Consider the following 20,235-nt stretch of genomic DNA (forward strand, 5'->3'; position numbering starts at 1 on the left):
GAAAAACTTGAGCTACCAGAAAAAAGTGAAGACCTCACCCCATTCCTATTAACATTCTCCAATAACCTGGGCCACAACAACAATGTTTAGGCTCATCGCCAGTAATACCCAAACAGGCTTGAGGCCTGTCCTTCTTCGTAAGGTCAGGGGCAACTCCTCGGGCCTTAAGTTGGCGCCTAATATGAGCCTCGAGCCCAGCTTCGAATGCCAGAATCATTACGCCGTCCAGATAGCACGCAGCAACAGCACAAAAGCTGCCGCAAGTACGGTTTCAAACAATCTTAATTTGAATCAGACGATACAAGACAGTGCCCAGTTCACTTCAGCTAGCCGGAAGGACTCAGAGAAGGTTGATGAATTCAAGGACCTACTTCTGAAGGTCGGCAAGAAGCGTCCTATCAACGGCAGAGGCAGAGCAGACATCTTACGTGACTTGCAGCAGCTTTTCTCCGATGACGAGGTCAAAGCTGGTCTCACTTCCGATCAGCTTCAACGCTACGCAGAGTTTCTTGATAACTTCATGTACCAAAACAGAAGACACCGTCTCTCGTCCAGCCTGAACCGTGATAGCGATCATTATCAGAACCACACCTTAAACAATGATATCGTTTTGAAATCGGCCATCTTGGATATCGCAGATGGCGTCATTCGTGGCGTGCTCCAGGAGAACATGAGCTCCCGCGGTCTCTACCACCTTTTCCAAGCCATGCTTCAGAGTGAGGTCTCGACTGAGCTTATTGAGCTTTGGGAAGCCGGTGTCAACAGCAAGGAAAGAGTTAACCAGCTTTTCTTGAAGCACGACATTTTGAGTATCGTTCTACCTGTTGCTTACAAGACAAAGAGATTCACATACCAGGACGTTCTCAGAATTTATGAATTCAATACAAAGGGAAAGCACATTCTGTGTTCGCTCATGACTGCAATGGGTAAAATTGCCATCCAGGCTGGTGACAATTCTCGCGGTTTGGACAACTTGGAGAGCCTCATGAAGGTCTTTGAGGATGCTCCAAACAAGCTGAATGTCGTCCTTCACAGCTTGGGTGACTTGCATTTGCTGTTTATTGGCGATTGCCAAGATATCAAGATTGCTAAGCACTTTTTCGACAAGGTCGTCAACTCCGAGTTGCCTTACAAGGTGGTGCTTAGAGCTCCTTATGTTGCGAACTTGCTTCAAAACTCATATGATACCAAGGTGCCTTTCACAACGATTGCTAACATCTGGAAGCTGGCTATCGATTACTACACCAAACGTGGTTTTGATGCAGCATTAAATTCCAAGTATGCCATTGTGAACAATACCTTCTTCAAGATTTTCTTCAAAGTTTACCCAGAGTTGAACGAGGAGGCCTACACCACTCTCAAACAGCTCATAGCTACCTACAGCAAGCCCGTGGATGAAATTCTCATCAATTCCATCATTGGTAACTATCACTGGAACGACAAGGTCGTTTTCAAGCAATTGGTGGACAATTTTGAGATCCATAATGTGCAGCGTACTCCAGTGTCGTACCGTGTTTGCTTAAAGAAGATGGGGGAGATCGAAGATTTCACCAATGAGGAGATTTTGGCTCAGTGGTACGAGTCATTGGCATTCTTGGACAAGCAAGGCTTTAATTATATTCCAATCGCTGACTGGGCCGCATTGCGTGATTCGACTATCATGAGTCCTTATAGCGAGAAGAGGGCTTCCTTTTACGTGGCGGTGTTGGATGCATTCAAGAACTACCACCAAGACGACAAGGCCTGTCTTCGTTTCGTGAGGTGGTTCACTGTCCGTGACCAGGCCGTTGACAAGATTGCACCCTTGTCTCTTGAGGACTCTTTCAAAAACGAGTGTGACATTGATGTGGTTATTCCATCCTACCGGTCACTCAAAGAAAATGTTAATTACAAGGCAGTCACTAAGCTGCTTTTCAAGACCCACTTGAAGCACCTGTCAATAAAAAAGGCTCCAAAGCTGGCCTAAAAATAATGGTAAATAGAAAATTCGTACATAGTTAATATTCCAAGATTCAATATTCTGTACCGGCTACATAAACTGACTCTACCCGCGCCAAGATCATCTACGTATGCCACAAACCACCAAATGGGTTCGTGCTTCTCTAAACATTCAGAGGATGATATCAAAAATTCCAACAGACCTGCTCATTCTATGAAGCAGCGTGGTCCCAACAAAGCATCTTCCAATGCCAAACAGAACAACCAGTCTAAGGCCGGCCAAAGACTAGGAGGTCCGTTGAACCCAGAACAAGAGGCAGTATCAGAACTGGGTCAAAGTGGGAGAGAAGCTGCTGCTAGAGCCGCGGAGCAAAGGTATTCCGAAAAGCAGAACAATCTAGCTTCTAGTAAGACGAAGTTGAAAGCCATGGAGAAGATCTCCAAGAAAGACAAGGGATTGGCGTAAAGCGACCAGACCTGCTGAACGGTGACCCGCTTTGTCTCCCTTGCAGCTTAATAACATGCCATCTGAAACAATTGCAGAAAAGCGGGCCTTTATCCTTCTTCATTATGTCTTTTCGAATAGGTTGCAAGCCTGCTTTCGTGACCTAACGTCCATGCGAACAAGTGAAGGCTACATTATAAACACTGGTATCTTAGATTCACGGAATAAAAAGTTAAAGTAGAATTACAACATTAGAATCGTCCAGGTTGATATCTAACCAGCTCAAGCCATTACATAGAGAATGGTCTGTACTGCATGTTGACCTACGTTCAACGCTTGAACTAAACACTCAATTCAACCATCACCTCCCCAACCATGGACTCAGCAGCCACAATCCCGATTTCACATACTTTGTGGTCCCCACATGATACGGTAAAAGATGCGGCTGACCTTTTAGGTATCACCCTTCCAGATGATGCTGCGAAGAACTTAGCTATGGATGTCGAGTACCGAATTCACGAAATTCTAGAGACTGCCATCAAGTTCATGCGCCATTCAAAAAGAAAGTTACTTGCCACTTCGGATATCAACAATGCACTCAAGGTGCTCAATATTGAACCACTTTTCGGTTATGACCAGTCTCAGCCTCTAGTGTTCAAAGAAGCTCTTTCTGGAGCAGGCGGTCAAACGTTGTACTACATCGACGACAATGAGATTGAGTTCGAAAAATTGATCAATCAGGAACTTCCAAAAGTTCCACGCCAGACTACCTTCACTGCTCACTGGTTGGCTATTGAGGGTGTACAGCCAATGATCCCACAGAATCCATTGGCCTCTGAAATCAAGAGTTTACCCTCCGTCGTCAGAGGTGCCACATCCTCCGTATTTGGTAATGATTTCCTACTATCATCTGCGCCCAGTTCAAGCACTGCAGAAGACTCCAAAGATCCTAGTGCCAGACAGAAGACCAAGAAGGGGGATAAGGACGTGGAGGTCAAGCCTTTGGTTAAACATGTGCTTCTGAAGGAGCTCAAGCTCTACTTTGACAAGATTGTCGAGGTGCTCATATCAACGGATCCTGAGAAGGAGACATTTAAGGATGCGGCATTGAACTCTTTGAGGACAGATCCCGGTTTACATCAACTTGTGCCATACTTCATCCAGTTCGTGGCCGAGCAGGTCACCAACCAGTTGAGAAATATTGAGCTTTTAATTACTTTGCTTGAAGTTATTTCCGCCCTTTGTGACAATAAGACCATCTTCTTGGATCCTTACGTTCATGCTCTCATGCCATGCATCCTCACACTCTTGCTAGCCAAGAGAATTGGTCCACCCATTCCTGAGAATGCAGATGATGATGCCGTTTTGAATACGATCAAGGGTCAATTTGCCGTCAGAGAATTTGCATCTTTACTTCTACAGCACGTCATCGACTCATTCGGCTCTTCCTACTCCACACTCAAACCAAGAGTGACAAGAACGCTCCTCAGAGCATTGCTTGACTCCTCTAAACCTTTAGGTACTCACTATGGTGCACTTCTTGGGATCGAGAAGTTGGGTCACGAAGTAATCAAGCTTGTTTTGGTGGGAAATGTCAAGATGTGGTACAAACAAGTCGTTGAAGACAGCTCTAGGCGTGACGTGGAGACAAACATTCTTAAACAGAAGGTACTTGATGTCCTTGAAAAACTCAAGATTGAGGACCATATCGATAATGGTGATGACAAGATGGATGTCGATTCCCTGGATGTTAGCGAGGAGATCAAAGAGAAGTTGAAGGAAAGAATTGGCGAACCGTTGGCTGAAGAGCTTTTGGCTAAGCCTGATGCTAAAAGCATTTGCCGTGGTATTTTTATTGGTGAGGCTAATGTATAAATAGAAAATTGAGGTTATGCAATGGTTATCTTCTTTTGGGTCTGACGTAGGTTTTGACTGTACGGTTTGAAGTGCTTGCTAGCAATTTTTCAAAATCCGAGTCTGAATCAGATCCTTGATTTGAGTCAGAATCGACGTCGGTGTCTCCACTTTTCGAAGGCTCGATAGAAGGCGCGTTCATTGAATTGCCTTTTGGCAACGATTCATCAGCTCTCTTAGCTGGTTTCGTGATGGGCATGAATATTTCAGGAGTGTTATCTGATTTAGAGGGCAACAGCACAGTTCTGAGTGCTCTTTTGTATTCTTGGGGTGGACGTCCTGGAGAACCTTGTAGTGTGGCTTGTGTAAAAGGGTTCTTGAAATCCGTCATCTTAGCTTTCCTCGCTGGCAATGTGGTTTCTGGTTGAATAGGTGATGACTCTATCACAGACGAAGTGCTGTAATTGGTTCGAGCGGTGGCATGTTGCAGGAATAGAACAGGGGATTTTTCAGATGACGTATGAATGGGAGAACTAACGATTTTCACATCCGGTAATGATGGCGCTGCTAGTAGTGAGAGTTTCTGCTGCACCAACGACGTTCTCTTTGTGGAATCTGGAATAACAAACTCCTTCCTTCTTCCTTCCGAATTTTGAGGAGTTTCGAGAATGATATTGGAGATTCTCTTCGTGGAGGGTGTAGCCTGAATTAATTTTATCGGCTCATCGGGTATTTCGTTCGACTCATTCTTTGATAGCATGCCCATTGACACGGAGTGATTCTTGACCTTACGGGCATCTCCAAATATGAAGGAGGAAGCTTTTTCAGCCACGTCTTGATCGTCAGGTTTGTTAAGAGACATGTCAACCTGTCTGCGCTTCAAATTCTTAGAGCCCAAATTAGATTTTGACCGCTTGAGCGAGAATGCGGGCTCATCCTTCTCACTCGCTGAAGTCTTGGACCTTCGAAGGAACGGCTTTTGCTTCTCTGTCAATAGCTTCTTGTTGAATCTTGAGGTCTTTTTAGTCTCTTTGGGTGCTACCTCGTCGGTGTTCGGCGGACTACCGGCCTCTGATCCACTGACTGATTTTGAGGTAGATGTCTTGAGCTTGGACAGCTTGAATGTGGGCCTCAGCTCTCTTACCTTCTCTATGACAAACTTGACGATTTTAGGGAGCTTGGTATTGAAAAAGGGCACGAAGACATAAGCTAAAAAGCCATACATGCTCTCGTCCTTTTTATTCTTCACTTTTCCCGTGAGAACATCCCAAATACTCATCTGGTCAACAAGCGCAACAAGAGACGCGTAGAGTCCGAAGTAAGTGATGTGACTCTTGTTCTGACCGGGATCTTCGGTCTTCCCCTGTATTCCAACCCCCAAAAGAGTCGGGGTAATCTTTCTGGTCTTTGATTTTCGTCTAACAAGTGACTTTTTCGTGACCTTTTTGTTCATCTTCTCCTGCAATTTAGCGTTCGAAGTTAAGAAAGACGCTTCGTCAACCTCCCAGGTTAGTAGGAGCTGCATCACGAGCAAAATCTGTAGCTGTGCTTCCCTCCTCTTCAAATCGAAAATAACTTTGCTTCTAGCTTCGTCTGACATGCTTAAAGTGAAATGTTTCTGAAGTAGTAAGTTTTGGTTTTCTGCTTCATACTTGTTGATCTCCATGGTTTCAGACTCTTTCCCTATCAATGCATCGAGTCCGTAGCGTAGTCTCTGTCTCTCGTTCAACCTCTCAGGGCTAAGATAAACTGCAGCTAGACTTTGTTCCATGAGCTCTTTCTTTCCATCACACATCACACGAAGCCGTGTTAGCGTGGATTTGGGAAAATAGGTCAAAGGGGTAGACAACGAATATAGGATGCTGAAGTATCGTGATTTGAGGAAGTTGATAGGGTCAGTCTCGCTTTGAGGTGATAATTGGGTAATGACAGCATTACGATCGCTCATAGGTGAAAGGTATGCGGGGGGAGGTCTCATTGAAAAGCTGGATAGGGTTTGGCCTGTGTTGACATTATCATTCGGAAGCATCTTCCAGTCTTCTAGAAACTCGGTCTGATCGCGACATGCTGATGGAATTGCTGATGTAGACGTGAGTGTCTGGCTCGTCTCAGGTCGTGAAAAGACGAAGAGCTCGTATGCGTGGGCGAAGGGGAGACATTTTTGTAGTAGCCCCGTGCGTGTAGTTTTGAATTGATCTATAGTTTGTACGATATATGCATTATTTGACTCACTGAGTTTACTCAATTGCTTGCTGAAGATGGTTCTGCGATGTAGGATATCGTCTTGAAGTAATGTGTGGATGCTTGGAGTTTCTATTGATCGTAGGATTGTGATGGTAAGCTGAGATTCACCCGTCAGCAGCTTCAATATGATGACATTATTAGCTTTGATGGGTTCTGGGTTATAACCACCATCATCCATCAGCAACAGGGTATGATTGATTCTTTATCCAGACAGTTTTGTAGAGCTCGCTACCTAGTAACGCGTAAAACTGCAGACAATACCAAGACAGACAGTTGCGCGCGTAAATGGCTCCGGCTTCATGGCTGCGAAATGCGATCAAATGTCTAGCCACTCATCTTCGATGATATCTGTGATAGTAGGTCTCTTATTGATATCTCTGACCAAGATCTTCTCTATGAGCGCAAGAGACTTCTCGCTCACCACATAGGGCACTCTCAAGTCACCCTCCATAATCTCGTCCACGTTATAAAACGGATTCTCCTTGTATATCATGGTGTAAAGCAATATGCCTAAAGCCCAAATGTCTTGAGGCTTGCCTTCATATTTCTCTCCTCTCAACACCTCGGGAGATGCATAGTCAATTGTCCCGACAAAAACATCGAATGGACCCAGCTTTACATACCCAGCGCTTCCAAAATCGATCAACTTGATGATGCCCCGTTCGTCCACAATGACGTTTTCATCCTTGATATCTCTGTGAACGATGCCGTTTTTGTGCAAATGGTAAATAGCATTCACAATTTGCGTGAAGATGTATTGGCACTCTATCTCACTCATATCTTTCTTGACCTCGATGTAGTCAAACAAATCGATAGCTGGAGGATCACCGAAAATTGGCGTTTCCAAATAGTAGTAGTTTGGATCCTCAAAATAGTCGATTATTCTCATGATGTTGGGATGAGGCTCATGGTTAAGTGTAGCCATCACCTGAATTTCTGAAGGAATTGTCCCTAGTTGTCGATCTCTGACCCAAGTGTCGACCAAGATTCTTTGCTTGTCAATGCACTTTATAATTATCCTGTAAGCAGGGTCTTCCTTGTGTTCTGCAAGAACGACTTTTCCATACGCACCTTCTCCCAATTTCTTGAGAACCTTGAATTCCTCGAACTTCTTGGTACGCCTTTTTGCACCCACAGAGGTAGGCCATTCTTTTGACCTCTTCATCTTTTGCTTCAAATCCTCATTCTCCAAATTTAAAAGCTCTTCCTCTGTAAATCGAGTATAGCGGGTCTCGTTTAAGTAATTAGTGTGAGTAGTTGGCTCTGACTCTGTATCCCCACTTTCGGCGGATTCCACGCTAGTACCAGAGTCTTGACTGGCGCGAGTTGAAGATGATCGGGAAGCAAACTGGCCTGGAACCTTCAAGGTATTCGAATCTGCATCATTCCCCATATACGTCACCGGAATTGAGAATGTGTTTGCTTTCTTTGGTCTCCTAGTACTGTTTGCACGGCTAATATGGGGACTCGTATGACCTAATTCCATAAGGTCATCCTCATTTTCTGGGAAAAGACGGAGTTGGGAAGGCAAGTCATTGCCCAGGACATCAGAATTGCTTCTTTGTCTGGGGCTGCTCGTCAAGGACCTTGAGGATGCGCTTCTTGTTAGTTTGTCAAGCTCACTTGCGATGTTCTTAGAGTGCCTTGAGTAAGTCACCCAGAGAACAAAGACATCTGACAGAATGACGCGAAGCTGGACATCAATAGAGAGAGGTTTGCCGTCTCTGTGAACACCAGATATTCCTTTGGACTTGAAAAACAACTCTTCCATTGAAATCTCCTGAGAATCGCGGTGCTTGAGGACCGCATCATACTTTCTGAAAAAGTGCTCCGGCAAAACCAATCCCGGCATTATTGATATATCATTCTGATCCTTCAAACCAGTCTCTAAAATTTTGGTGAAATCTGGAATGATCTCATCGATGCTATGATGAAGGATTTCCTCCGATGACTTTCCGAAGAGATTATTCGCAATAGCATTATTGCTTGAAAGAATTTCGTAATCTGAAAAGTTCACCACAAACATACCTGCGATGTATGGCATTGAGTGGAACTTGAGCTTTATCTCATACTTGTCGTCATTGAGTTCGAGTGGGTAGGAGGTAACAGCACAAGGAATGTTATCATCACGAACTTGAAGGGTGAAATACCGAATCTTGTTAATTGTCTCACTATCACGGAAGTCACATGCAGTGGTTTCTTTCGAATGACTTGAAGCCAGCGAGTTTAATTCGTGGTCCAAGGAGTTTGAAACTTGCTCAAGAGTCTTCAGGGAGTCCTTCCATTCAGACGTTAACAATTTTCCAGCAATCTCCTGAACAGATGCCACGGAATACTTATCCTGAGGGTACTTCTCAACATCACACTGCACCACTATATCGAACGCGTCACAGGGGATTTGCTCAAACATGCAAATAATAAAGTTTCCTCTTTTCTTTGCCCACATAGAAGTCCATGCGAATGTGTGATCAGCCTGTCTTGAGATGGCAATAATCTCACCAGCGAAGATGATCTGGCTCTTGGCTCCATTCCTGTCCAATGAATCAGACATCGACTTTGTCAAACGTTCTGTCACAAAATGTCTAAATTGCGGAGCAATAAGATCCATCAACGTAAGGTTTTTGATCATGTTTTTTGAAACACCAAACATCAAACATGCCAAGTCATTAGCAGCTTTTAAGTTCCACGGATTGACATCCTCGACGGTGAATACTGACTGCGGGGAGGAATGTTTTCCCAGGGATAATACGTGAAAAGGTCTGTTTCCAGTCGAGGGTGTGAGTGGCAGATTGAGTGAATTGAGGAGGGTGAGTGATGCAGTGGAGGCACTAACGGGAGGGTTAGCTGCAGCCGATTGTGGAATTGCCGAGTCAAGAAGTGATGATGTCAGTGAGGTTGACTCAACAAATGGAGTAGCCAAAGCCAATAGAAGCTTAGACTTCAAAATATTCTTCTTCGCCCGGTGGTCATGTTCTCCTGAAGATAGCGACAAATCGTGGAGAGTGGATGCAATTTCGGTGTTGTTGTCAAGCTCTGACGAGTCGTTTTCAAGAATCTGAATTATATCCTGTAAATCATCGCTAAGCATGGTGTCACCCGGTGAGGAAATGTCTCGAAGAAGTTTGGCCTCCTCTTGTTTCCACGATGATAAGTTGGTTGTAGAAACTTTGAGATCCTTGCGTGTCAGTCCCAGGGAGGGGAATCTAGACGCTGGTAAGCTGTCCGCCCTCACCATCTGAGGTCTAAAGAGCATAGAAAGGGCTGCAGAAGATGCGTTGGGGCGGATCTTGCATCGATCTGAACTCAAGTTGATGCTTTCACCACTGGCGTTACGGGAAGCATCATGGTACATCATCAGACGAGCCGATACACGACGGTGGCCATTATCACCTGGTTGAAGGTTCCATGAGGGCATACTGTCACCAGGCAAATCATCATCACTGTTGTTCAGGGAGTCGTAGTTTATGGAGCGAAACCAGTCGGGTCTCTCATTTAAAATCTCTAGCGATCTTTTCAAAACATTAAGTCGGAGCGCTAATGAGTTGGGCGACAAGTGGGCGTATGAATATGAATGGGAGTTCTCTATGGGAAACTGAAGAACACTGTTGATGTTGGAAAAGTCCGTCAGGTTGGATGTTGTTCTCGATAGCAGCAGCACATTAAGTCTAGAGGTGTTGATGGCAAACGGCTTATTCGGAGGTCCTCTGAGATTATCGCCATCTTCTTCAAAATGAAACAGCGGCTGTCCTCTGCCAGCTTGAGGCTGCATCATCAGACTTGGCTATTCGATGATTAGTGCGTGGAAATTAAAAAAGGGTCTTTGTTTTTTGGGCGTCCTATGAGGCGTCTATAAAACCCGAAGGTGTAGTTGTGTCTATAATGTAAGGTGGGAAGATGGTAGTATTGAGTGATAGCCTCCCCTCTACTGTTGAATTTTAAGATCTTGAGCAGGCATCCTCTGCAGGAGAGCGCTATTGATGGAGCCAAGAAGCCCTCCAAGTATGGCCACATAGAGTAAATCTGAAGTAATGATGCATTGTGCATGAGACCGTTGGTCCCTACATTTAAGCATTGTATTTTTAATTTACTCAGTTCGAGCTCGAAAAGTGTCGATCTTGCTAGATGGAACGGGTCTACGGAGCTGGTGCTCGTATCTGTCTAGTTTTATCCAGGACGCATGCTTCCGGGAGGCCAAGGCCTCAACCCGAGTGTATACATCAAAGGCGGAGCAACAACCATTTCTTTGAGCCAAGAGAAATTATGACGAAGATAAGACGTGTTTCTTTCCATACCGCTCTTGGTCAACGCCGCACCTAAAGACGGAACTCTTGCACGCGTTCATCTAAATCGCTCAATTCTGTGTTCATGATCTGGGAGTTTCCAAAACCTCCAACATTGGGGGTATCGCCAACGCCGTCCAAAATAGCAGGAGTCTGCCTGCCCATAACGGGTGTATTAGAGTAGCTCAGAAGGGGCGTATCAGAGGCCAGCTTCAGATACGTCGGTGGGCTCAACGCTCTCACATCTTCATACATTGGAGGCACTTCATCATCCCATGCAATCCCTAGGCCTGATCTCTCTGTAACATTCATCTTAAACTGCATTCTCAAAACTCTTGCGGCACCAGTAGGCACTCCCACGTGAGTTTCTCTGATATTGGTAGTGGAGTTGATCGAGGTGGATGAGTCTATCGGCATGAGACTATCGCCTTGAGCTTTCTGTCTGGCAATGTGGATGAGCTCCTCCGCCACAACCACTTCAACCACCAAGACATGATTGACAAACACTCCAAGCTCTGGATCGTCGATGTCACAAGATATGTTGGCACCATTACGGAGCCCTTCTTGATTTTCGTCTTGCTTAGGGTCTGATGAAGATGCTTGAACCACGTGGCGCTGTAGGCCAGTGGAGCAATCCATGGCAGAAATTTCTGCCACTAACTCTATACGACCCTCTCCCAGGAAGTCCGATTTCCAGCCGGACTTGATCTCGCCATGCGAGACTACCCGAAGCTCCTCGAGTGAGAGCTCCTCCTGCGGTTGTGAAAAGTCAGAACGTGATCTGTTGGTGGTCAGTGGGCGAAGATCATTGACTGTTGTTCTGTTTGTATTAGTGAATGGATGGCTGGGCAATGGGAATATTCTGTCTGATCGTGCAAATGTATCTGGTTGGTTATTGTCTGATGCTGTGGATGGAGTTTGCTCGCGACTAACTTCGCTGGATGGACGGAATTGGGAGAAATCCAGATCAAAATTAACCGCTTCATCAATTGGTCTGTTGGGAACGCCATCATCAATTTCTGGCTGCTCATCGATATCCTGGTTACCAGGGGCAGCGGCCTCAGCTATTGCGGCAGCATCGGCAGCTGTCATTACTCGACTGGATGGAACGTCGAGACGCATGGAAGTTTGTACTGTCAGATGATGAAGCCCGGTGGTCTTATTGTCCTGGTTCCCGGCTTTGAGCCTGCTAAGCTGTGCACGTTTCTGCAGCTCTTTTGTAAGGTTGAGTTTGGAGGTGTGTTTTGGGCAAACTGATGCTCTTATTTTGGTACATTCTTCCAATTCCCAGGTGAGCTTCCTCATTCGCCAGCGACGGTCCTGTTTGGAGCTCACCACATTGTTCAATCGTAGCTCTATAGGGAATGTAGACTTGGGGTAAATGACATTGGGCAAAACTGCGCTAGCGGTGACATCTGTTGGAGGAAACACTCTGAGGGAGTTACGGTCATGACCTCGAATAATTGATCTCAGTACGCTGAGTGGTAGCGAAGCCTTCACCTCCTTCAGGCCTGCAACAGCCACAGCTATGATGTCGTACTTTATGTATGACAGGGATTGGCTACCGCCGAGTTTTGTGGAAGCAGCAAGCAGGCCAGGAAGTAAATGTGAAAAAGGATAGGCATGCGAGCCCACAGCGAATGTGGCGGGCTCTATCACGACATCCCATCTGGCTAGCGTATTCCGCTTGATAGCGCACGATTTACACGAGGATACTGACCCGGACGGGATTTGGAATGGCTTTGTGTAGCGAATTGTCTGAACGAGCAGGAGCGTGACTGAAGAAAGCTCCACGTCTGAATCTGGGCCTATGCTTCCTACCGATGACACGGGAGTCAAGGAATCTGGGGTTCTTCGAGGACTCTCATCCTTGGACTTTGAGCGAGGTAAAACGTCAAGATGTAAAACTCCGGAAACAATCGATCCCGTTGATTCGTGGTGCTGGCCATAGAGTATGACCGGAGGAGACTCCAAAGCGATCGAAAGCTTGACCCGGGGTTTCTTGAGACTAGAGGCCAGCGCTTTGGGGGAAAGCTGGGGTCTGGACTTCTCAGAGTTGTGATTAAGCACTCTGGAAAGGAGCGTCATGGTGAAAATTGTGTTTCCACTTGGGAGAAAGAAGGTGTTCTAGTGTTTGAAGAAGCCGTTTTGAGGTGAGATGCTATGAGATGTAGGTCCTGCGATATGGGCTGAGACCTGCCTAGGGTCGGTCGACCGCCGCCCCACCTCCAAACCCCACCCACTGTGGAGAACCCAAGAAAGTTTAAGATAAAACAGGCTGCGGTAGACCGAAACTACAAAAAAAGAAATCTTTACAATTTAGACTCGAAAATGTGCAATTTGCTGAATGGATACTTCTTTGTGTGGTATGTCTCAGTCAATTATTCGCGAAGCGTGCTTTAGCCACACTTGGGTAGGCGTAAAGTGTAATACCGAAAGGGGTGAAAATCCTTCCATCACGTTTATTGACGTATTTTGAGTAAGTTTGTGAAAGGAGGGAGATGCTCAGGAAATGACCCCAAAGATCGAAGCAGCATTTTCTTCAAAATCTGAATTTTCACCTTCTCCACACCAGCCTATAGGTCCACCTCAATGCCACTTGACATTGACTCAATGTGTTGAATTAATTTTTGATTCTTCCAATTTTGGAAGCAAAAATCACTCCGACTAAGATGAAAGCTTTTTTTTTCAATATTGCAACTACTCATCTGCTTCTGCCTTGTCTATGTTGCAACCGTCCTGCAGTCGCATACATCTACTGAGAACTAGTACCGCTTCCAACTACAATGACAAAACAACACCTCGTCCTAGATAATGGCTCATACGATATAAAAGCGGGCTTCGCCACCCAAGAAAAACCTCTAGTCATACATAACGCTTTGGCCAAAGCTCGTGATGGTGTCATATACGTGGGAAACGACTATATTTCTCACACCAACCTCTACTCGGGTATCAACTTCAGAAGACCTCATGACCTGGGGCACTTGACGTCATGGGAGGTGGAAAAGACACTCTGGGACTATACGTTTGATCAACTATCGCCCAAGAAGGAATTGGATCTACTGAACATCCATCTCACGCTTACAGAATCAGCTTTCCAGCTTCCCCAGTTGTCCATGAACACAGATCTTATAGTGTTCGAGGAATACGGGTTTGGTGACTACTATAGATGTGTGCCACTGTCACTTGTTCCATGGGAAGGTACGGACAAACCTGCAGACTTTACATTGGTGGTGGACTGCGGTTTTAGCTCAACATGGGTTGTACCCATACTATATCAGGTTCCTTACTGGAGGGGTATTCGAAAACTTCCTATAGGTGGACGCCACCTCAATGGATTGCTTCGAGAGACGACATCTTTTAGGCATTACGATATCCTGGATGAGCCAATCCTTCTAAATACACTCAAGGAGAAGACGATGTTCGTCGCCGAAAACTTCGAGTCCGCTTTGAGAAAGAAACTTAATTACAAGTGTGAGTTCGTTCTCCCGGACTTCAAAACCACTTTCACAGGTTACGTCAAAGCGGAAGACCAAAACTTGCCTACAGATGCTCAAACCTTGAAGTTGTATGATGAACGATTCACTATTCCTGAAGCCTATTTCCACCCAGAGATCATGCTTGATAACAATTCAGTCTCTAATTCACCGATGATACAAAATGCCAATTTCAAGAGTCTCACTGATTTGGTGGTTGACTCCATTGCATCCTGTCCTGAGGCGACGAAACCTTTGCTTCTGGCAAATATTAATATTGTCGGTGGAAGCAGCTACATCCCAAACTTACCGGAGCGTCTAATATCAGAATTGAAGAAGGAATTACCTGTGAATTGGGAAGTGAGAAGCATACCACAAAATCAAAAGTTGAATGAAGTGGCTTGGTATGGTGGTACCTCGCTAGTGAAGGATGATCTCATGAAGGAGATTTCAATTTCGAAACAGGATTATTTCGAACATGGTGCCAATTGGTGCCAGAAGCAGTTCGGTTTCAAAAACTTCTCATGATCTGTATATCTAATGCAATGAACAATCTACTTCAACTGAATGAGATGGTTGTATGTCAAGTACCGGCTGAACACGAGCCACCCATATCTGAACCAGACCATTTGTGAGAAGTGGCCGTACGCCATAGCGGCATAAGATACACTGAGCATGTTCAAATCCGAGTAGAATCGTATCGTTGGAGGGCTTTCTTTGGAAACTTGGTTGAAGAAGCTTACATTGACATTGAGCTTGAGGATATTGCTGAGGAAGTGCTTCGAGATCAAATCCACAAAGAGCTCCACATTCGTGAGTAAAGTGAATGAATACTTTTCCCAGAAGTTCAAGCTCTTGAGCACGTATAATCTGCTTTTGGCAGACCTCCTTTTGAGGTAGTTTTCAAAGAAGCTGCGAACACCATGGTAAAGCGAAATATGGTTAGGATGCTTTGATACGCCTTGCTCATCAAAAGTTATCAAAATTGAGTTGTCCTTAATCAACGTGCTCAAGCTGGCGCCAATGTCGGCCTTCTCCCAGGTTATATCCATGCCATCCTGGTACTTGTCTAAAATGTGGACATCTGATTCCTGAACGCCAAGAATTCTAGCGGAATTGATGAGCTCGGTGGATCTGATCTTACCCATTGAAGGGTCAACAGCGTCACCTTTGGAGAAACAAACGATGTGTACACGGTTGTTGTGCTTACTCTTCAGTAACTCTAACAACGAAGGCGCAAAGAACATCACCTCATCGTCTGGGTGGCCAATTATATAGTAGACATCAGAATTCGTTATCTCGAGTGAGCTTGGTGAGACAATCGAGCTGTATGGGTATGACAGCTGTTGGAAACTGTTGGTCTGAATATCCTTATGGGTAAACTTTAGGGTAGCTTGAGGAACTATCGTTGAGAGAAGAACCCATATTAGAAAGGAGAATCCCACAACTCTGATTATGAATTTGGGAAGGTTGAACATAATATTGTTGGGATGAATTGATGTGTTGTTGGGAATGCCTTGGTTAAGAGGCTTGATTCTATCCGCAGGCCGCTTTTTGTGTTTGGGTACCGCGCAGTAGATTTGGGGTTCACTTAGGTACCCCAGTTATAGATCTTATTCTCGATAAATCAGATGCTTCGGTGTCTCTTCTATATCTATATTCATAAGTTATAAGTATGGCTTTCCGTAGCCAATGGTACTCCACCTGAGAATTACTTCTTCCTCATAAAGGTGTAACCAGTGTTCCAAGCGATATTAACCTTTGTCTTCTCCCTGTCCCAACCAAGTTCTTTCTCAAACTCTTCAAGAATCTTGCTTTCAAAATTCTCGAGGCTTCCCTCGCCATTGGCCTCGGCGTAGTTGTGAGCAGCGCCAAAAGTTGTCATGTACTTGACAAATGAAGTGACAGGGATCCCTTCCTTCTTGATCCCAAGATCGTCGCTGTCAAATTCTCTTGTTGTAGAGAGACTGCTCTTTTTGATCTTCACATCTTCAAATAAGTCCTTAGGTATAGCACTGTCGACCTCAACCAAAAGGTCTCTGAGGACGTTTCTGCCAGGCTGCTCCCAGTGTTTGCCAAACCAATTCAGATCTTCATACGTGTACTTATTGTAGATTTTGTCTGCAGCTTCACAGATTTCAGTCTCGCTTTTGGTCTTGTCACTGGGTCCCTCAAACCCGATAAAGACCGGGTCCACGTAATACCAGTACGCCAAAACGCCCTTGGGTTTGAGGTACTTGGATGCTGAGCTGAAGAATGTAGGCAAGTCTCTGAACCAATGGATACACTCGGCTGCCGTTATCAAGTCATACAGGCCAGCCTCTACTTCCAAGTCCTCCACCGCACTGACTGCAAATTCGATTCTGTTCATGTCGGTGATACCCAATTGCTCGAGTCGTTGTGCCTTCAAGTCATTGGCGGTCTTGATCATCGAAGGTGACAAGTCAATTCCGTAGACATAGTGGGAAAGATTGAGTAAAGGGAATGTAGCAACAGCCGTTCCGCATCCTAGGTCAAGCGTCTTTTCGACCTCTCTACTTCCGATATACTTCGACAAGATATCGTAAAAGGAGGAAGGATAGTGAGGGCGGAAGGAGTCGTAATTGAGGGAACGAAACCCAGATTTTGCAAAAGTTGACATATTCGGTGATTTGATTAAGTGGTACTTCGATGTGTCTTATATAATATTTAGGTGAACGCCGCGAAACCCCCACATTTCGGATTAGCATGCATCACCTCCGAACTAGCCCGAGCTATCACCGACTACCAGCCGAACGAAACAGCTCCACCATCCTCGTCAATTCGATCGCTCATTTGATCATCGTCTCTGTACTCATCGGGATTTTCATTAAGGAAGGGTACGAGACCAAGCGATCCGTCGGCTGCAAAATCGGTCGCCATAAGCTGGTTACTGTAGTTCATAGTGAATGGGTCGAAATGAAGAAGTTCCTCGAGACTTTCTTCGTTGGACGATCCATTCGAGTCATTGTTGGAGTTACTCATGTCGATTGTAGGACTTTGTGTTGGAATGTCCAAGCTTGGCAGATCCATGCTCTCGCTCTTCACAAACGTAGAAGCCTGTCTGGGTTTGGAATATGCTTGGTCCTCCATTCCATTGACATATAAAGCGTCTCTCATTACCGCTTGTTTGCTAATAGGCCTGTCCAGCATGACCCGTTTTCTTAGGTTGTTAGAGTTCTTCAAAGGTGAGATGCCCAAGATGCTCATGATTGAGAGCTCAAGAAGTCTCGTGGAATTAGGTGTAAGACCGCCAGGTATCTGCATCTCTGTCTCTTGATTAAATTCTGACAATGTCAGAATAAGAAGGCTTTTCAGCGACTGATGAAGAGGACCTCCCTTGATGAAATCAAGTGAGCCCTTGGCAACAAGCAAAGCAAAACGGGCCTTTTCTCTTGGAAGATTGATCGGAATTGGGATCGAATAAGCTGAGTTAGATGCCATTATTTTCATCACTTCCAAAATCTGTATCGAAGATTGTTGTATCATTGTCATACTTGAAATGACACTTGCAACATCCCTTTGCTTCAGGTCAACTCTCTCCTTCATGGACAAACCAACATTATGGTGGTAGCCATATTTGGAAATAATAGGCAAATAAATCAAAACCTTAGCATGGTAGTATAAAAATATCATGACGAGCTGGTGACGACTGTAAATGCTCCAATTAGTTCCTTCCATTCCTCCTGCTAGTTTGATATTCGTGTGATCCCGAAGAGAGAAGCCATTGACATCGATCTCAAATTTGAGATCTTGTGGAAGATCTCTTCTCCAGCATTCCAAAATTCTGTCCTTCTCTAAGGCACGCTCAGACACATTCACATCTCCAGATCTCGTGAAAATAGAATCCATAATGTTGCCCAAAACCTTGCAATATTGCATCAGACTGAGTGCCAGTTTGGAAACTCTGCCGAAAATAGTCAACTTGGTATTGTTCACAATCAAGACATTCTCATTATCTCTTTCATCTTCACTACTGCCGCTGAAAGGCATAGCACACTCAATTTCATAGTCCTTCAAAAGTCGAGGGATACCCAAGTTCAAAGAGGAATAGGCGTCAAGACAGTAGATGCACCAAAACAAGATACGACGCTCACCTTGCATAAAGTTTTGAAGGTTCACGTTGTTGATGTCTTTACCGTTGAGTCCGAGCACAGCAGCAGGACATCTATGCAATCTTAGCTGCTGGGCCATTGAAATAACACGACCACGGAGTTCATAACAAGTAGTGACGTCGCCAATAGCTAGACAGTACTGAAGAGCTAATGCAAGAATTTGAAGGGACTGTAAAGAACAGTATTTAGTGATCAAACAATTGGGCTTGATAAACTCGTGGATCAACTTGTCATAACGGTTAAGCAATGCTGCCCTGTGACGAAGCTCTACCTTGTCATTTGAATGCATGAGCTCAAATTTTTGTGAAAGAATACCAAACGAGACAACAAGCACCATAAGTGCTCCCACCTTCTCTGTCAGCTCATATGAATATTCATAACTTGGTTCGTCCGAATTATGATCGACGAGGTTATCAAGCTTCAAGAAGTTTTTGAGAAACACACCCTTGTTTACCAAAGGCATGATATTGCCCCATTCTTTGAAATATAGTGTGAGTAGATGATCGAGTTCGGCCCTGTTCGGAAGATGTAACATTTTAAGGAATCTCATGGCCTCGTAGTGGCTCAAATTGGTCACATCTGTTCTGTCCATTATGAGAGACATCAAGTCAGCCTCCTCATTATAGTCGGGCTGATAAAGACTTTGGGAGTCTAGCGTCTCCTTAAGAGAAGCTAATGCATTTGCTGTAATGATGGCAGGCTTTGACCCATATCCATAGACCTGGCATATTTTGGCGAGAAGTGTGGGAATAAATAAAGTCTCTTCTGTGCTTCTTGGAATAGAAGCGGCTAAGAGATGTGTAAGTAGCTTCTGTTTGCTCTCTTCCTCCAACTGCTGATCTCGAGGAGTCGCCATTTTTTGCATTTGTTCGATGGCAGTGGCAGCAGCAAAAGCGCCTGGTGCTGGGCTAACCTCTTTGTTAGGAAATGAATTGAATCTCGTATCGAAAGGCCTACTTTGGCTCAGGAACAGCGGGTCCTCGAGACTCAAAAGACTATGAGTGTCATCGTCATCCCCGCTGAGTACAGATTGAGGAACAGAAACGTTTCCGGACTCTCCGTAGACTGACCCTGCTAGCGATACAGGCCTTTCGTGGAGTACATTGCTACCCGAACAACAGGCACAACCATCACCATGCGTATGGGTGTGAAGCACAGAATGAGGATTCAGGAAATTTGGAATATTCGAGCTCTCGTTATGTCGAGAGGAGTCCAGGTCAGAATCAGACCTACTGTTGGAAACATCGCCAATTGAGCTACTGATTCCTCGTTGTTCATCTCGAAGATCAAGGAGGCCCTGAAGCTTTGTGTTTTCTGCCTCAAGCTGACGGATCCTCTCCTCCAAAGTTTCCGTGTATCCTTTGGGAAACGCTCTTCTGGAGAGCTTGTCGGATACAACACACTTGATACCCACTGCAGCACATGCTGAACAAGCAGGTCGTTTACCGTCACATTTCGACTTCTTCGCTCGACATCGATCGCAAGCCTGTGCAATCCTTGTAACCGAAGATCCGGGGGCGGTAATTGTTTTCAGTGGATCTAGCTGGACTTTCCCCTTGCTCTTAGACTTTTTTGCATCCGAGCCCTTTGGCGGTTCTAGAGCATCTGGAGGCATTTAACGGGATTGCAAATAAGTAGGCTGTTAAAGCTTGAACACAAAATCACTTAATTAACCACGCGTCGACAGCCGGTAATAAGGAAAAAACAGCTTAGTTGTTGAATCTTTCGAAACTTGGGGATGGAGTGTGGAGTGCGCACAAGACCCTTCACATTGACTAGTGTTCTTCGCTGCACATGCGATCAATGAGTCAAGTCTGTGCGTCTGGTTATCGCGCTAATGAGAGGTCCTCGGTTGCAAATCTCCT

General features: G+C 45.1%; 9 protein-coding genes across 9 annotated transcripts; 4 read left to right on the forward strand and 5 right to left on the reverse strand.

Moving 5' to 3' along the window:
• Positions 1-82: 82 nt before the first annotated feature.
• On the forward strand, positions 83-1,966 carry C7M61_000649 (uncharacterized protein; the record flags this gene model as incomplete). Its single annotated transcript, XM_024856082.1, has 1 exon — positions 83-1,966. The coding sequence occupies one exon, from the start codon at positions 83-85 to the stop codon at positions 1,964-1,966; it is 1,884 nt and encodes a 627-aa protein (XP_024715681.1).
• Positions 1,967-2,086: 120 nt separating this feature from the next.
• On the forward strand, positions 2,087-2,404 carry C7M61_000650 (uncharacterized protein; the record flags this gene model as incomplete). Its single annotated transcript, XM_024856083.1, has 1 exon — positions 2,087-2,404. One exon carries the CDS (start codon positions 2,087-2,089, stop codon positions 2,402-2,404), a length of 318 nt encoding a protein of 105 aa, XP_024715682.1.
• Positions 2,405-2,758: 354 nt separating this feature from the next.
• TAF60 (Taf60p) lies at positions 2,759-4,258 on the forward strand (the record flags this gene model as incomplete). Its single annotated transcript, XM_024856084.1, has 1 exon — positions 2,759-4,258. One exon carries the CDS (start codon positions 2,759-2,761, stop codon positions 4,256-4,258), a length of 1,500 nt encoding a protein of 499 aa, XP_024715683.1.
• A 25-nt stretch (positions 4,259-4,283) lies between these two features.
• C7M61_000652 (uncharacterized protein) lies at positions 4,284-6,185 on the reverse strand (the record flags this gene model as incomplete). The annotated part of the gene is made up of 1 exon (XM_024856085.1): positions 4,284-6,185. One exon carries the CDS (start codon positions 6,183-6,185, stop codon positions 4,284-4,286), a length of 1,902 nt encoding a protein of 633 aa, XP_024715684.1.
• Positions 6,186-6,797: 612 nt separating this feature from the next.
• Positions 6,798-12,849, reverse strand: FUN31 (serine/threonine protein kinase; the record flags this gene model as incomplete). Its single annotated transcript, XM_024856086.1, has 2 exons — positions 6,798-10,257; positions 10,808-12,849. The coding sequence occupies 2 exons, from the start codon at positions 12,847-12,849 to the stop codon at positions 6,798-6,800; spliced, it is 5,502 nt and encodes a 1,833-aa protein (XP_024715685.1).
• Positions 12,850-13,547: 698 nt separating this feature from the next.
• On the forward strand, positions 13,548-14,765 carry C7M61_000654 (uncharacterized protein; the record flags this gene model as incomplete). Its single annotated transcript, XM_024856087.1, has 1 exon — positions 13,548-14,765. The coding sequence occupies one exon, from the start codon at positions 13,548-13,550 to the stop codon at positions 14,763-14,765; it is 1,218 nt and encodes a 405-aa protein (XP_024715686.1).
• Positions 14,766-14,791: 26 nt separating this feature from the next.
• On the reverse strand, positions 14,792-15,715 carry C7M61_000655 (N-acetylglucosaminylphosphatidylinositol deacetylase; the record flags this gene model as incomplete). Its single annotated transcript, XM_024856088.1, has 1 exon — positions 14,792-15,715. The coding sequence occupies one exon, from the start codon at positions 15,713-15,715 to the stop codon at positions 14,792-14,794; it is 924 nt and encodes a 307-aa protein (XP_024715687.1).
• A 233-nt stretch (positions 15,716-15,948) lies between these two features.
• On the reverse strand, positions 15,949-16,878 carry C7M61_000656 (uncharacterized protein; the record flags this gene model as incomplete). Its single annotated transcript, XM_024856089.1, has 1 exon — positions 15,949-16,878. The coding sequence occupies one exon, from the start codon at positions 16,876-16,878 to the stop codon at positions 15,949-15,951; it is 930 nt and encodes a 309-aa protein (XP_024715688.1).
• A 122-nt stretch (positions 16,879-17,000) lies between these two features.
• On the reverse strand, positions 17,001-19,985 carry CAT8 (DNA-binding transcription factor; the record flags this gene model as incomplete). The annotated part of the gene is made up of 1 exon (XM_024856090.1): positions 17,001-19,985. One exon carries the CDS (start codon positions 19,983-19,985, stop codon positions 17,001-17,003), a length of 2,985 nt encoding a protein of 994 aa, XP_024715689.1.
• Positions 19,986-20,235: the final 250 nt, after the last annotated feature.

This window comes from Candidozyma pseudohaemuli (assembly GCF_003013735.1).
Source record: "Candidozyma pseudohaemuli strain B12108 chromosome Unknown scaffold00001, whole genome shotgun sequence".
NCBI lineage: Eukaryota > Fungi > Ascomycota > Pichiomycetes > Serinales > Metschnikowiaceae > Candidozyma > Candidozyma pseudohaemuli.